Raw genomic sequence first — 15,355 nt, 5'->3', positions numbered from 1 at the left:
ATGTCATGTCAGCGTTGTCATTGTTGTCAGTGTCATCACAGCAGCTGGAGCTCCGGTTGGCAACACCCCACAGGACCTTCTGCTCCTGCTCCTCGTCCTCGCCTTCGTCCTTGTCCTCGTCCTTTTTCCTGGCGGTGGCTCTGCGGTCGCCGTTTGCCATTCGCTATTCGGCCATCGTCGTCATCGTCGTTCTGCTTGTCATTAGACTTATGTCATTGTTCAGCGAAGTGCGCCGGCGACGACGACGACAGACACAGAAGCAACATCAGCAGCAGCAACAGCAGCAGCAACATCAGCAGCCGCAGCAAAATCAGCGATGTTGCTGCAACTATTGTGCTATATTTGCTGCAGTTACACTCAAAAATCTGCCTAAACATAAATCAATTCTGCTCTTATTTAAACAACTAAACTCCTGAGAATACCTTTAAATATTCACTTTAAAAACCAAAAAATATTGTAAAAAAAAACTATATATATTGCACATCTTAAAAACTTGCATAAATGAGTCATTTTTTCTTCAGTGTTGTCTGCAACATGTGCAGCTTGGCACGCCCCTCGCTGCGTTGATGGGGCGGCAATGGATGTGTATGTGTCGCTTTGCGTTCGCATTTTACGTGCGCGCATCTAAACTGACATTCCAATTATTCTTATCGCATCAGAGGAACATGGCCCATGGCCCATGGCTCATGGAACCCCACCATCTAAACCCAAGCCCAAACCCAAACCCAAACGCAAACCCAGCCCGGTTATAAATGGCCCGGCGTCTTTTCAGTTCCACCAAGTCACTCATTCGGAGAGAGTAAGTCAGTAAGTCATTTATTCAGTCAGTCATCCAGTCAGTCAGTCAGTCAGTCAGTCATTTCGGTTAGTCATTCAGTCAGTGAGTCAGTCGAGTTGGGAGTTCATTTCGCGGCGTTTTGATGGCATTTTTCATATTTCACCCATATATATCCCCATATAATGGCCGTTCTCGAAACTATTTAACTTGCGGTTGGCCAGTGCGGCGAGATGAGATTGTAATGTTGATAGGGTTGCACCGGATAGCTAGCAATGGGTAGGTGGCAATGGAGGAGATCCTGCCCTGATTTATGTCACTCGCGGAGTCTCCTCCAGATTCCGACAAGGGTTATGATGAGCGGCGGCCTAGTTGGCAGGGGAAAAGTACTCGAACTTCTGGGACTTCTTGCTGGCATTCGAGGACTTACGACACTTGGAAATCACTGGCAATTTATGAAGGTCTCAGTTGAAAGCGATTTCGCGGCACTTTAAACTGCATTAGCGTCAGCAGGTTGGGATAAAAATTGTTATTACCACTTTAATGGTACTGCTTGTACAAGTTTTGTTTTATGAACAAAATATTTCCTTTGCTTTCTAGTAGCTACTTATTAATTTGTGCTGCTAATAACAAGTCAACACTTTTCAAATGAACATAGCTCAGAAGTTTTATTTCTTTGACAAAAGTTCCACAAAAACAATAAATTGTTGCAACTTTCAGATAGTTTCCGTTTGTTTTACTATAATTACATTTTCCTATAATTGTGGGCGCGATCAACCTGTTGACTAGCACTTATTTTATGAAATGCACGCGATTCGGGGTCTCCTCGATTTTATTAACGGGGTCACCAAAGCGATGACCCAATTCGTTTTAATCTGGAAGCGTGGGCCACCTCACGAACGAACTTTAATTGGCATTCAATTTACCGTAGCCATGCAACCACTGCGATTACATTAGGTTACGGCTTTTGTGTCCTGCCGAAATGCCTTACAAAATTATTGATTACTTTCCATTTAGCGCTTGTCATTAGGCAGCCAGTATTTGACTCACAAAAAAAACGTACGCCCTTTGATCTTTTTTTGAAAGGGGGTAGCCCGATGGAGATGGCATGGATAGAATTTCCCAAAAAAGAACAAAATTAACTCGGCACGGAAGTAGAGAGGCACGAACTTCCAGCTAAGCTGACTTTAATCAGACCAACAATTTCTTTTAGCTTGACATTTTATTGATTGCCATCAGTTGACTCGAACATTAATTTCATCAAGGCGCCGGTGCTGGCGACCTCAAAAAGCCATTTAATATGGCTATTGAACTGCTGAGTTCGTCAGTCACCAACTAAATAATAACAATGAAAGTACGTGGCACTCAAATGTTTCGTATTTTATATTAAAATAAAAAGAAAGTATGACTGTTAAGCACCACCTATATATCTCAACATACATAAATGCAATCACTTCCTATCGAACTACTTAAATTATGACGAGCTTTGTGTATCTTCTGAATATTTGTTCGAATAACCTGGAATATGGCCATCCAGTATTCTGAATCTCTTTCTTCTCCTGTAAATTTCAGCAACTGAATGTTTTTCTGCTCAATTTGCAATTTGCTATGCGCTGAATTGCTGCTGCCTTTATTTTATATCGATTTCTATTTCTATTTCGAGTCCTGCTGCGATTTCTCCTTCGTGCCACGCCCACAATAATCAAAGCACGCTTACAGCTTGTTATTTTAAATTTCAGTTTATAAAATAGATGGCGGAGTAGATGATTTAAAACAATTTCTGCACGGCATGCTGCTGATGAAGCTGCAGTCGCGGATGCTCGAGCCAAACGAAATTGTTTTTACGTGCCGCGCATGCAAAAGAGATTTTCATCGTGAAAAAGGGGGCGTGGCAGCTGCCGTCTGTGGCTCGAAAACGCCATCCCACAATCCCCATGCACCCTGAAACAGGTGTCCTGTTTACCACAAGCCCCTGACCCAAGAACTGTCATCCAAGAGCCTAAGAAGAAGGCGGTGGAAAGTAGAATTAGTTGAACTCACCTGCGAGCAGACACAAAATGCCCAGAAAAATGATCCAATGTGTCGACATCTTGGTGTTTGGTCACCTTACGTATTGCCAAGTCTGTTTCTCAGGAACGTGATTCGGTTTATGGTAGCTGGAAGTAGAAATAAATATTAAATACACATATCAGTAACTATACAAGCAATTATACTTAAATGCCAGAGCATTTGATTAAACCCCAAACCAATTATGATCTGAAAAGTCATTTTATCTAAGCTAAGTTTTATATGTAAGCTACATCATTTCAATTTAAAGACATTACCACATTGCTAACAAGATTTCAGCGTGGCATTTCCTATTCTTACAACCAAATTAGACGCCCAGAGAAGCCATTTCTTTGCATTTTGGACAAATGAGCCCTGCGGCGGAGTGCAATTAAAAGCAAATCATGAACTACACAAACGGCCAAAAGTTCATAACCAGTTGAGAGACAGCAAAAACAGCAATATTGTGCAGTCGGCAAGGCATACAAACAAACAAACAAACAAACAAACTGACAAATGGACGAACAAGCAAACAAACAAACCCGGAAAACCGCAGACAAAAGTGTTGTTGCCCCGGAACTGCAAAACCGAAGCGCAACATAAAAATCCACTAAGGCAAATTGGTTTTGTTAACCAGCACAATGGACACATTAACATTGCCGAGGACACACGGCAGCAGCGCAGATATCCTGCAGGCTCTGTAAAGTAAAGTTTGTGTGTCTATGTGTATGTGTATGGATGTGTCGACAACAACAACATCAGCAGCAGCAGGAACAGCAACAACGGCATTCGACAATTAAAATTTTTGCGATTCTGTCGCAGCTCCCTGAATAATTTTGCCCACTTCACAAATGGAAGCGCAATGCGCGCAATTGTTTTTATTTAAATGTAGTACATGCAGTTGACGAAAAAGAGTCAAGCTTCTTATAAGAAGTTGATGGTTTTCTGGAGACACAAGTAAGAAACCTTAAAATAATTTATGTAATCATAATTACGCATTTACAACATTGAAATGCAGGTTTCATTCTGAAATACAATCTCCTTGAGAAAATATGGCTTGATCTATTATTAATAACGAGCCAAACAGTTGACTCCGGTTTTTCAAAGTGCAATGAAGCTGGAGCAGCTGGGGAATTTTGGTGCTTTCGTTAACAGAAAATTATGGACTCCGTCTTGCTTGGGGAGCATTGGCACATTTTAGAAAGTTTTTTGCTCATTACACGGCTTGATTTCATTTAGCCGGGCGAGTGAATGGTGGTGAGCGGTCGAAAGGGGGAAGCCCCGTAAATTGGATGAGATAATAAGCCGGGTTAGTCGCTTCAGCTGGGAAGCTGGCAAGCTGGGTAGCTGGGAAACTGGGAAGCCACTGTGCAGTTTTTCGCTCAAAGGATGTGCAGCTGTGGAACTGCAGGTCATGTCGTGTCCTGGCTGCCTGCATCGTTGGTCATCTTAATTAGGCGCAAAAAGGCAAGCTGCGATGCAATGCAAATGAAAAGGGTTTCACGAACCAACGAGAGGGCCACCGACCAGCACAGTCAAGGACCAAAAAAGGCGCTGCAGAACGAGTCCTGTCAAAGGCAAACATTTTTGGGGTCAAATCAAATCCGAATAAAACTACCTGGTCCAGCTGGATCTGAAATTCTTTGGAGCACCCGACAATTAGTCAACCACCATGCCAGATGTCCAGAGAGATCCATCTGTCCCAATCCAAATGTTAATCCAAATCCAGAGAACTTTCCTGCTTGGTCCCTCAACAATTTGGCCTTTGTGCCTTGATCGTTTCGGAGCTTCGTTTCCCAGCTGATTGGAGCTACAATATTAATGATACCTGACTTCGAGGCACTTTGATTTCCATTTTAAGACCACCTAACTTCTAGGCACCTTGATTTCCATTTTACGACCACCTAAGACTTGACTTCTAGGCACTTTGATTTCCATTATGAGACCACCTACGATTTGACCCACCATCTACTGTATATTATTAAAGTTCCATGGTAAACATGTCGTTTAAGTAGTCAAGCAATTACTTAGAAGTAGTCACATGTCATTTGGAGACTGGCTAGCTGGCTACTCAATGCTTTTCATCTTCGTTGTGCATTTCTGCGCATTTTCCCTTCGGACATTTCAAACTAAGCTGTATTTATGGACGATCCAAGTGCACAGAACCCCTTGTCAGAGTTATGTTAATACCATTACCCATGCAAAAGATAAAGGCGAAAAAAGGTTGGGGAATGCGGATTGCTTCCATTTAATCAAAGTTAATTGAGAGCGTCGGGCAATTGGCGTTAACTTCAACGCTTTGACAGGCGAATAGAAATCGGGGTGCAGGCGAAAGTGGGTGGAAAACTGTGAGTGCTGAGAAACTGGGGGATATGTACGTATATATATATAGGTATGGCCATCTTCAACGACTGACCACAGGATTTTTCGCGCGAATCGACCCTGCACTGCGTGAATTCCTGTTTTTTTTTTTGTGGTTCAGTAAAACTTTTCTACGTTTTTCCTTTGTGGCCCCTCACTTTTTTTTGGGGGGGTGGGAGAGGTCGAGAACATTGAAATTAGATTAAAATGTTGAGGCAAATACAAAATGGCTGCCACTTTGAGGTGTGGGAGTCAATTCGAATTTCATTTAAACAATATCAGGCGAATGTCTGGCTTTCCTCCTTGTTTTGCCATACTTTCTACGTTTTTTTTTTTTCGAGTGAGAAAAGTTGGCCACGAATTTGAAAGTTCGATTAGGGGTTAGGGTTAGCCATTCGTGGAATTGGTCGAAATATATACATTTTGAGGGATTACCGCGTGGCGATGGCATTCCTCGCCGCACGCCAAATAATTGTACTTTATTCTCGGCTCACTGAGGCAAAAGTTAAATAGTTTCATTTCAATTATTATGTAAATTTCAATTAACATTTTAGTAATAATAATATCGATGCAACATTTTTCTAAAATGTTTCAGCTCATTTAACATTTTACAGCATTTGTGGGAATGGAATTCATTTGCAATACATTTTTCTGACATTTATCATCAACTGTTCGTTGCTGCATAGGGGTAAAAACATATTAATAAATAAATTAATTGATTTTCAGATAAGAGAACATATGGAGGAAGGTATCGAACACATAAATAAAAGTTTTTTTTGTCTGATTTAATTTAATTCAATGTCAGTTAGTTAGTGGGCCACTACTCACGTGGCATTTTCGCTCAGTGCAGATCTACGATTCTTTGTATTTACACAGTTCGTGTGAATGAACTTGGCTGCCTGGCTGACTGTACCATATCCCCCCATCCCCCCTCCCCCCTCTGCCTGCGCCTCCACTTTTCCACGGGGCTTGGCTTTGGTCGGCGCCATTTATCATGCGAATCCCAGGAGAGTGCTCAAAGCAATGAAATTAAAAGCTGAATTGTTATTTTTGCTCGCTTGCCTTTTTGCCTCAGTTTTTTTTTTTTTTTTTGTACGCTCCAAAGTCCAAAGGAGGTGGTGGGGCAGCGAAGGACGAAAAGAAAGCGCCTGGAGCAGGAGCCCTTTGGCCGGACTGCAATGATTGGCATTTATGGGCGCCCATTTCAGTTGGCCAGGAGCGGTTGCATTTCACGCAGGGGGTTGGAGAGAAACCGCGTGAGTTATGGGAAAAAGCCGCCTCCTTCTCGTCACCGCCTAATTGGCTTTTAATTTTGTGTGTGGGCGCATTACTTTTCATTACGATTAGAGGCATTAATTAAATTCCACGCTGGCAAATGGCAAATAAAATTCGAAATGGCAGGGTGAATTTTACAAGCCAAATTTGACATTTTAATGCTTTGCGACATGTGCGCGCGCATAAATAGCTACTGCTAAAGTATTAATTCCCCCGTTTTTGTCGAAAGGATTACAAGCGGCACACCCACGCGTCTTCCGAGAAAATTGCGAGCTATAAATATCGAGTTACATTTTTGTGGCCCTCCTTAAATTCTTTTCCCCCACACACACACATACACATATTGCGCTGATATCTCGGTGAGTCTGTGTGGGTGTGTGTATGATATTAAGAAAACATTAAAATCACATTTTTATTAGATTACGTGGCCAACAGGGGGGAAGGGGTGACCACAAATCAGATGGAGATGGAAATGGAGGATTGCCAACTCTGCACGTCGATGGTTGCACTTTTGCCGGCGATACAATTAGACAATCAATCAGGGGAACTCCAGCCAATTGGAGCGCAACGAGGCGTATACGTAACACGCCACTCGATTTGCCGGGAAAGCTAAAAAGTACTCACACACACACACATACACTCATAGCCAGATAGAGGAAAAGTTTTGCCCATTTCCCCAGTTTTCCCCCCATCCGGATAAGTGAACAAAACTTAATTGAAATCAATACAAAATGCAATTTAATTCACCCTTCTGCAGGTCACAAAAACTCGACACGACACGCACACACAGACACAGACATTTTTACCCACTAGCATAGTTTTGCACATGCATTGCATACTTTGAGGCGCCGTTAGCTTATGATTATTCTAGATTCTCGAGGGTGGGTGTAGAAGGATATACGGCGGGCGCAAGGATATAAAGGGATGGCTCGGTACTCGAGGAAGTTGTAAAGCGGATTACAGCCAAAAAAAAAAAGGCTGACGAAAATAAGAACTCTGCATACGGCAGCGCTGCAGCGAAAATGTAGAGTTGAAGGATGGCAGTATGCTCATTGCCTCAAGAATGATAAGAGCTTTATTACCTCTTTGCTGGCATTTTGTAATGGCTTGGCAAAGGACTACATATCCTTTTTCGTGCAGAACGTGTGTTGAACCTTGCTGCATAAGGCATGCAGTCAATTAAATGATTTAAATATAAGGTTGGCTGACATGTTTAAACAAAAAAAATTAGAAGGGACTTAGTTTGGAAGTTACTTATGTCCGAGTAACCACAAGTAAGTAACATCTTAAATCCTATATGTCCCATTTAATTGTAGTCCTTGCTACTATCTGGCATCCCTTTACAGTTGTCTGCATCTGGGGGTATGTAAGTCAAGTGTTTGTCGTTAAGCTGAATTTGATTGTTTCTGTTGCTCGGGGATATCGCTTGGCCAACTGAAGGGGAAATCACGTTGAAAGCCCAGGTGTTTTTCGGGCAGGTGTGGGAGTTGGGTGGTAAATGTAATGCAAGCGACATTCTTATTCTTCGCCTTTTGTTTTTACCTACTGTTGACCGGGACAAATATATAAAAAAAAAAAAAAACGTTGAAAAAAAATAATAGAGAAACCAAGTACACGCGACGCCTTTTGTGTGTTGAGTTTTCTTCTGCCAATTGCATGTGCGAGGAGAATGGAAAAAACGTTCAGGACATTCAGGGGGCGGTGGGTGAGCTGGAGGCGTGGCATGTCTACGACAGTTCAGTTTATTATGTCAGGGGAGCGACAAAATAGAAGGGAGTGCAATTGCTAGTGGGAGTGGGAGTGGGAGTGGAAGTGGCAGACTGAATAGTGTTTAGCTGTCGACTAAAAAAGACATTTTCCTGCTCACTTTGCGGTTAAGCACACAATACCCAAACCCAAACCTCAGTCCCCATGCTATTTTTTTTTTTTTTTTGTTTGGTTGATCCAAAAACCACCCACAATCCCAGCACCCCCCCTCTTTCGAAACGAGAAAACGCATTTTATGGCATTCAAATCGTAATGATTTTGCGCTTTTCTCCATGTTCTTTCCCTAACAATTCTCCACAAATGTGCGGCCAAGTTGGCAGAAAATTGCACTCGTTGCATTTGTGTGTGTGTGCCAGTGTGTGTGTTTGTGTATTTGTGTGTGTGACTGCGTGTCATTGGATTTTCATTTGGTGCGCGCCTGGAAAATCTCAAAGGCAGCTACAATGAGGATGAGATGAGCATGGTGATGACTAGGATGCGGATGACGAGCACGTCAGCAGCTGCCTCATCATTGTGTTCGCAGCACACAAATGCTCGATGGATGGACAACTGGCTAACAGGCCAAAAGGGAACTGGTTAAGGAGTATAACATCGGGGCAGACATCCAAGGGGTCAAAGCGAGCTGGCATTCCTGGCCCATTGATAAATAGACTGTTTAGCCGACTCCTGACCAGCACTTATCCCTCAGCCGATGCCGATGACGATACCGCAGAGAGACCCTTACGTCGTGTAATGCATATCCAATTAAAATGTTAAGCCCGATGGCTTCCAATTCGACTTCAAAGAAAAGCGAGGCCAGCAGAAAACGAGAAATGTACAGGCTAACTCCTGCTGAGGGACTCATAAGGCTATAGACTTAATGTATATTCGCTATTTTAAATTTAATTTGATTAAAGCGACGAATCCGTACATGCAGTACTAGTACCATAACTGACTGACTGACGCTATAAGAGGAGTCGTTATAACCGGATTCTACTGTATTTACGATTGCTATTTTCGGGATAACTTGGCTAAAAATGTTCAGAAATTTAAAAGAATTACATTTTTGTACTCCTAATTACCAATACTAACCAACCAAATCACTTTTTGAACGACTATGTTAAAATAATTTTTGGCCAAATTTTCGCCTTTTTTGTAAGGGGTAACATCATCAAAATTTGGAAAAAATGTGAACAAAATTTTATTTTTTTCTGAAAACACAGTTCGATTGGAAATTTTAATTACGAGCTCAACGAGGTATGCCAATCCATATTTGGACCAATATTTCGAATGCTGTGATCAAAATACTGATATTTATAGTCGCAAAAAGCAGAAAAACGATTTTCGGCAAAATTTCAATATTTAGGATTGGTATTTTTGGTATAATTTGGCTAATAATAATAACTTAATTATATAAAACATAATCATAGAAAACTTATTCATATAAAATATGTTTCGAAAATAAATAAGTAGCCTGCATATTCAATTATACCTGAGTTCACCACTAGTCTTAACCTAATCATAATATAATAACTTAATTATATAAAACATAATCATAGCAAACTTAATCGTATAAAACTTATCATATAAGATATTTCGAGAATAGATATAATATAATAATATAATAATATAATAATATAATAATATAATAATATAATAATATAATCATATAATCATATAATCATATAATCATATAATCATATAATCATATAATCATATAATCATATAATAATATAATAATATAATAATATAATCATATAATAATATAATCATATAATCATATAATCATATAATCATATAATCATATAATCATATAATCATATAATCATATAATCATATAATCATATAATCATATAATCATATAATCATATAATCATATAATCATATAATCATATAATCATATAATCATATAATCATATAATCATATAATCATATAATCATATAATAATATAATAATATAATCATATAATCATATAATCATATAATCATATAATAATATAATCATATAATAATATAATAATATAATAATATAATAATATAATAATATAATAATATAATAATATAATAATATAATAATATAATAATATAATAATATAATAATATAATAATATAATAATATAATAATATAATAATATAATAATATAATAATATAATAATATAATAATATAATAATATAATAATATAATAATATAATAATATAATAATATAATAAAATAATAATATAATAATATAATAATATAATAATATAATAATAATTTACCTACTAACATACCTGGTCAGGTCCATGGTGCACTGCATCCAGATCCACGACGGGATGTCCACATGGCCTCTGGAACCACTATCACACACACAGACACACATACTACTACTTTTACTATCACATCATAACTTCCGGTCAACTGATCTCTGAGCTGCCAGAGCGCCTATCCCATAAGGATTGAGTCAGAACTGATTGGGAATTATAGGTATTGGTGGACGAAATTTTGTTTACATTACATTAATTATGTAAATTAAGTAAATTACAATGTATACAAATTAACTTTTGATATGTTTTATGTTTTGCGTTGAATGTTGCCTATGTTTCAATGTTGCAAATTCATTGTTGCACATTCAATGTTGCAAATTCAATGTTGCACATTCAATGTTGCATATTCAATGTTGCAAATTCAATGTTGCCAATTTAATGTTGCAAATTCAATGTTACAAATTCAATGTTGCATGTTTAATGTTGTAAGTTTAATGTTGCCAATTTAATTTTGCAAATTCAATGTTGCAATTTAATGTTGCAATTCAATGTTTTATGTTCAATGATACTTGTTAAAAAAGTATTAAAGTTAATTTTTACATATTTTCTTTAAAAAACTTTAAAATTGAATGATGTTCAATTCTATTGAAGTGGTGCAACTAACACGTGTCGACGCTAAACTGAAAAATTGTGCGTATGCAGAATTATCATTATTGAGTAAACAAATACCTTGCTAATAAACAGCTAAGCGAAAATATGAAAATCAAAGATAAAGATATCAAATTTGACTTCACTAGGCACACTCTTAATTAATTATAACAATCCGATTGATTTTAGAAATCCCTAATAATTTCCAGGAATATTCATTATTTAAGCATTGTTGCCTAGCCTAAGCCCCGTGGAGATTATTTGACTAGTGATTTTAGGGAGCTGCCAATTTTCCGACTAAATAGTTTTGCTGAATTACTCTGAATCAATGCAACTCGGCCGAAAAGGCTTAGCTCATATTGTCTTAGACAATACCGCCTCCCCACAGCCTATTTTATAAAGTATATCCTATCCCAATCGCATAACGCTCATCTATCTCTTTGTGTGCATATGCAAATTACTCGCACATATTTATTCACACACACACACACACACACACGTGTATTCTGGCATATAAAGTGGCATTATTGCAGATGATGGAAACGGGCTTAATGTGGGGAAAAATCAAAATAGTCAGGCAAGCGAGAGGAATATAAGACAAGGACACAAAGCCTTTTGTGTGCCACAATAAACTATTTTTTATTGCCGTTGGATGAGATGGGACAGCTGTGTAGGATGGGATTTTGAGGGGTTGGCGACTATGGGGGGTGGGGACTTGGGGCGGATTGAGGGGGGTGAGGGAGAGGGGGAGGTGTACAGAAAAGGTGCTGTCCGTTTGTCCGCCTTTTCTGCCACTCCCACTGTTCGTTTCCTCACCCCAGAGTTCGTTTCTCTCGCTGCGTTGTCGACCGCATAAAAGTTTTTCAATTAAGTGCCATGCCCTACTTTGGACTTTTTGCTGAAGCCAACCCACACACACACAACCACACACACACACACTCACTCACTCGCCCCTCACATATATAGACACACACACACACTCACACTCAGGGAACAGGACTCTCACACAGACGGACGAACATACACGCGCGGCATTGCTGCATGCATAATGCGACTGCTAAAAGCGTCGCCAGCATCGCCTTCGTTACCGTTACCGTCGCTGCGTAAGTGGAACGCACGTTCAGAAATCCACCCACATCCAAGCCACCCACCCACCCACCCACTTTCCAATTCCATTTCCACACTTTGCCCACACTCCAAATTCCAGCAAAAGCAAGACGCAAGTCGCTCGGATTGCAGGTTCAATTCAATTCCCATAAAAATATCCCAAGGCGCTGTGAATGTATTACCAGAATCATAAACAATCGGGTTGCTCGCTTATAGCAGGTATTAAAAAGAATTTAAAAGCCGAAACTGAGAAAAAAAAAACCTATTTAAATTGATTTTTTAAATGCAGTCTCAACTTAGTATAAATTGAAGTATTATTTGGTTAGTAAAAGTTTAAGTATATGCATAATCCCATATAAGGTAATATTTTAACTCTTTTCCTTCCCATTTAAACCCTTTACATTGGTGACGCGGTTTCGTATTGGGAAGTGATGAAGGAAAAAATGAGGGAAAGAGAAGGAACAAAGGGAGGGAAAAGGTGGCAAAAAATGTGCAACTTCGGTTTTAGTATGCGTAAAGAAAATGACGACAAAGGAGGTGAGGAAGAGCAGGGTCTCCAGCAAAATGAGAAAAGCGGACACAAAAAAAAGGAGCAACTTTTTGCTGCAACTGAGCAGTTTTCATTAAATACGGAGCAAAGCGAAGATGATGACATCGAAGATGAACAAACGAGTTGGGACAGTTTTGAGCAACTGCCAAACAAATACGTGACATATGCGTTGCCTCAGCTCACTCACACATGCACAGAAGCACACAGACATTCACGCACACAGGCGCACATCAAACGCTTTTAATGAAGTAGCAACGCTTTGTTACACATTTCTGCATTATTTTTTCCCCCTGCTGTTACGTATATATTGGTTACAGTTTTGGCTGGCTCTCCCCCAAAACCCCTTCCCTTCTCCACGCCACCTAACTATGACATGTACATGGTCTTAAACACTGAGAGAAGTATAGAGTATAGTTTTCTTCAAAATAATATTCACGAATCTAGTATACCTTTTACTCTGCGATAAATGAGTCTTTGGTTTATATACTTTAACAAGAGAAAGAACCCAACAAAAATAATGAAATGCGTAACGATGTATTTCATATCCCTGAAGTCTATAAAAGTAGCTAAATATAAAAATCCAAATTTAAGTACGCAAGTTCCTGAATATAACGAATGATAAGAAGTCTATAAAAACAGTTTAATATAAAAATCCAAATTTATGTACGAAAGTTCCTGAATACTGCATCAACTGCAAGCGACACCCATCTTGTTAAAATATTAAAAAAAAATATTGTTTTCATAAGCCGACAGGCTTTCTTCATAGTGAAAACATAAGTTTGGTAATGAAATAATTAAGTTCCATGTAAATTTATTCTATAATTTCCCAGAATTTTTGCAGTTGCCCGGCAGCAACTTTCCGGTTAGGTTTTTCGTTTAGGAGTGGTCTTTTTGGTTTTTTGCTCCAACTTTTTTGTTTTGTTTTGTTTGTTTTTTGTCTTTGGATTTTCCTGATTCCACTCTCTTTCTCTATCTACCTAGGGTTATTTTGCTGTATTTAATTTGGCCAACGCTTGAACTTCAATCAGTAAACATAACGTGCACGCATTCTGTGGTCTACTTCGAGTTCCCAGAAGCAGTAGCAGCTCCTCCCCCCCTCGAATCTGGAGCCACTACCATATCCATATCCCCATCCCGCATCCATATATCCACAACCCCAGTCGTATCCCCATTGGTTTGCTGCAGGCAGTCAAACAAGGACAGCAGCCACAATCAACTTCAATAACTTAGACACACACGCAGGAAGGAAGAAAGGAAGTGGAAGCGAGTGGGGGTCCTGCCAGGAGGTGGAGCAGCAGGACTAGGACTAGGAGTTCCTGCCCCCTGGCATGCATGTTTATATTAGTTACGGGCCACAACAACTAAACGGGAATGGAAAACTTTGCCTTTGCCCGGCAACTCTGAAGGAAGACTTGATTTAAGTTCAGTCAAACACGGTGAAAACAGTTGCCGACTCTTAGGCGCCTCCGTCTCTGATTGACTAACAACTGATTGGGAGGCGTAAAAAAGAGGATCCGTTTCCTGGCCAACACACACACAGGCACACACTTACAGACACACACCTACGCGTAAATACAGATGCAGAGTGTCCTTGAGCCAGCCACGTGAAATGATTAAAACACACGCACAAAGGATTGCGGCGCTTGAAACAGAAACATCTTCTTGGGCACCACAAGAGCACAGCACTTGGCTCTCTAACCGAAATCCGTTCAGCAAACTAAACCAAACCAATTTGAAGTGAAAACCTCAATTGAGAACTCACGCACACACGCACACACTCGCACTTCCTTCCATCATCCTTACATCCCAGCCAATCCTTTAGCCATTGATTATAATACGCGCCGGTTCTTAGTCTTTCATCAAGTTTTGCCAGCTCTTGCGGTCGGGAAGTGAATGTGAATGTGAATGTGGACGTGAAAAGTGAAAAGTGTTTGGCGTATCCTAAAGTCGACGTCTTATATGCAAATTTGATTTAACCCGCACAAAGTGGAATAATAAATACAAATCTCAAACACGATCTATTGGGAAAACTCTTTAGGAAAACCAGCCACACAGAAAACAACGCGGGCTTATCGTACACAACAAAAAACAAGTGCTTACATAATATTTTCTTTAAATTTGACATATCAATAAATGAAAAGTTAAGCGGTCTATATGTAAGTCTATATAAAATATTTTTGCTCCTGACGTAATTAAATTTAGCTGAATAAAAATATAACATATTTTTAATTCAAAGGACTTGGTTAATTTTCGTTTGAAATTTCAAATAAATTACCAGAATCAAATTTTTGCTCTGCACTTCTTTTACTTCCTGATATGTGTGTGTCCCGAAAAATGATGGAAATTTTCACGTCAGTTTAATGCGAATACCTGTGACATTACTTTCCTTTCCATTCCATTCCTTTCTTTTGCTACTGCGAAAGGAATATCCATCATTGGAGGGCATTGCAGAGTCGTGGCTGCAAACATTTATGTATGCATATATCTCATATATCCAGTTTGTTTCTGTATAGAAATATGATTTTCATAAGCTGACTCACGTGCCACGTCAAATGGCTTATGGATGTGTGCGGGTTTGTCGATTTTTGTCTTACCACACTGG

At 39.4% G+C, this 15,355-nt stretch overlaps 1 protein-coding gene across 7 annotated transcripts in view; it reads right to left on the bottom strand.

The window, feature by feature from the left end:
- Nucleotides 1-15,355, bottom strand: part of LOC120457308 (zwei Ig domain protein zig-8) — a 136,417-nt gene that overhangs the window by 47,926 nt on the left and 73,136 nt on the right. For 4 of the 7 annotated variants that reach the window (XM_039644798.2, XM_039644799.2, XM_039644797.2 and 1 more), the window contains one exon: nt 2,816-2,931. In XM_039644798.2, coding sequence (XP_039500732.1) covers nt 2,816-2,864 — 49 coding nt within the window. In that variant the 5' untranslated portion in view covers nt 2,865-2,931. Of the gene's footprint in view, nt 1-2,815; nt 2,932-10,463; nt 10,611-15,355 lie in introns of those variants that run through there. The other 3 variants (XM_044006642.1, XM_039644796.2, XM_039644800.2) reach the window with 3 other exon arrangements.

Source organism: Drosophila santomea, chromosome X, assembly GCF_016746245.2.
Source record: "Drosophila santomea strain STO CAGO 1482 chromosome X, Prin_Dsan_1.1, whole genome shotgun sequence".
Lineage (NCBI taxonomy): Eukaryota > Metazoa > Arthropoda > Insecta > Diptera > Drosophilidae > Drosophila > Drosophila santomea.
The sequence above is the reverse complement of the archived record's forward strand: the minus strand, read 5'-3'. Positions and strand labels throughout refer to the sequence as shown.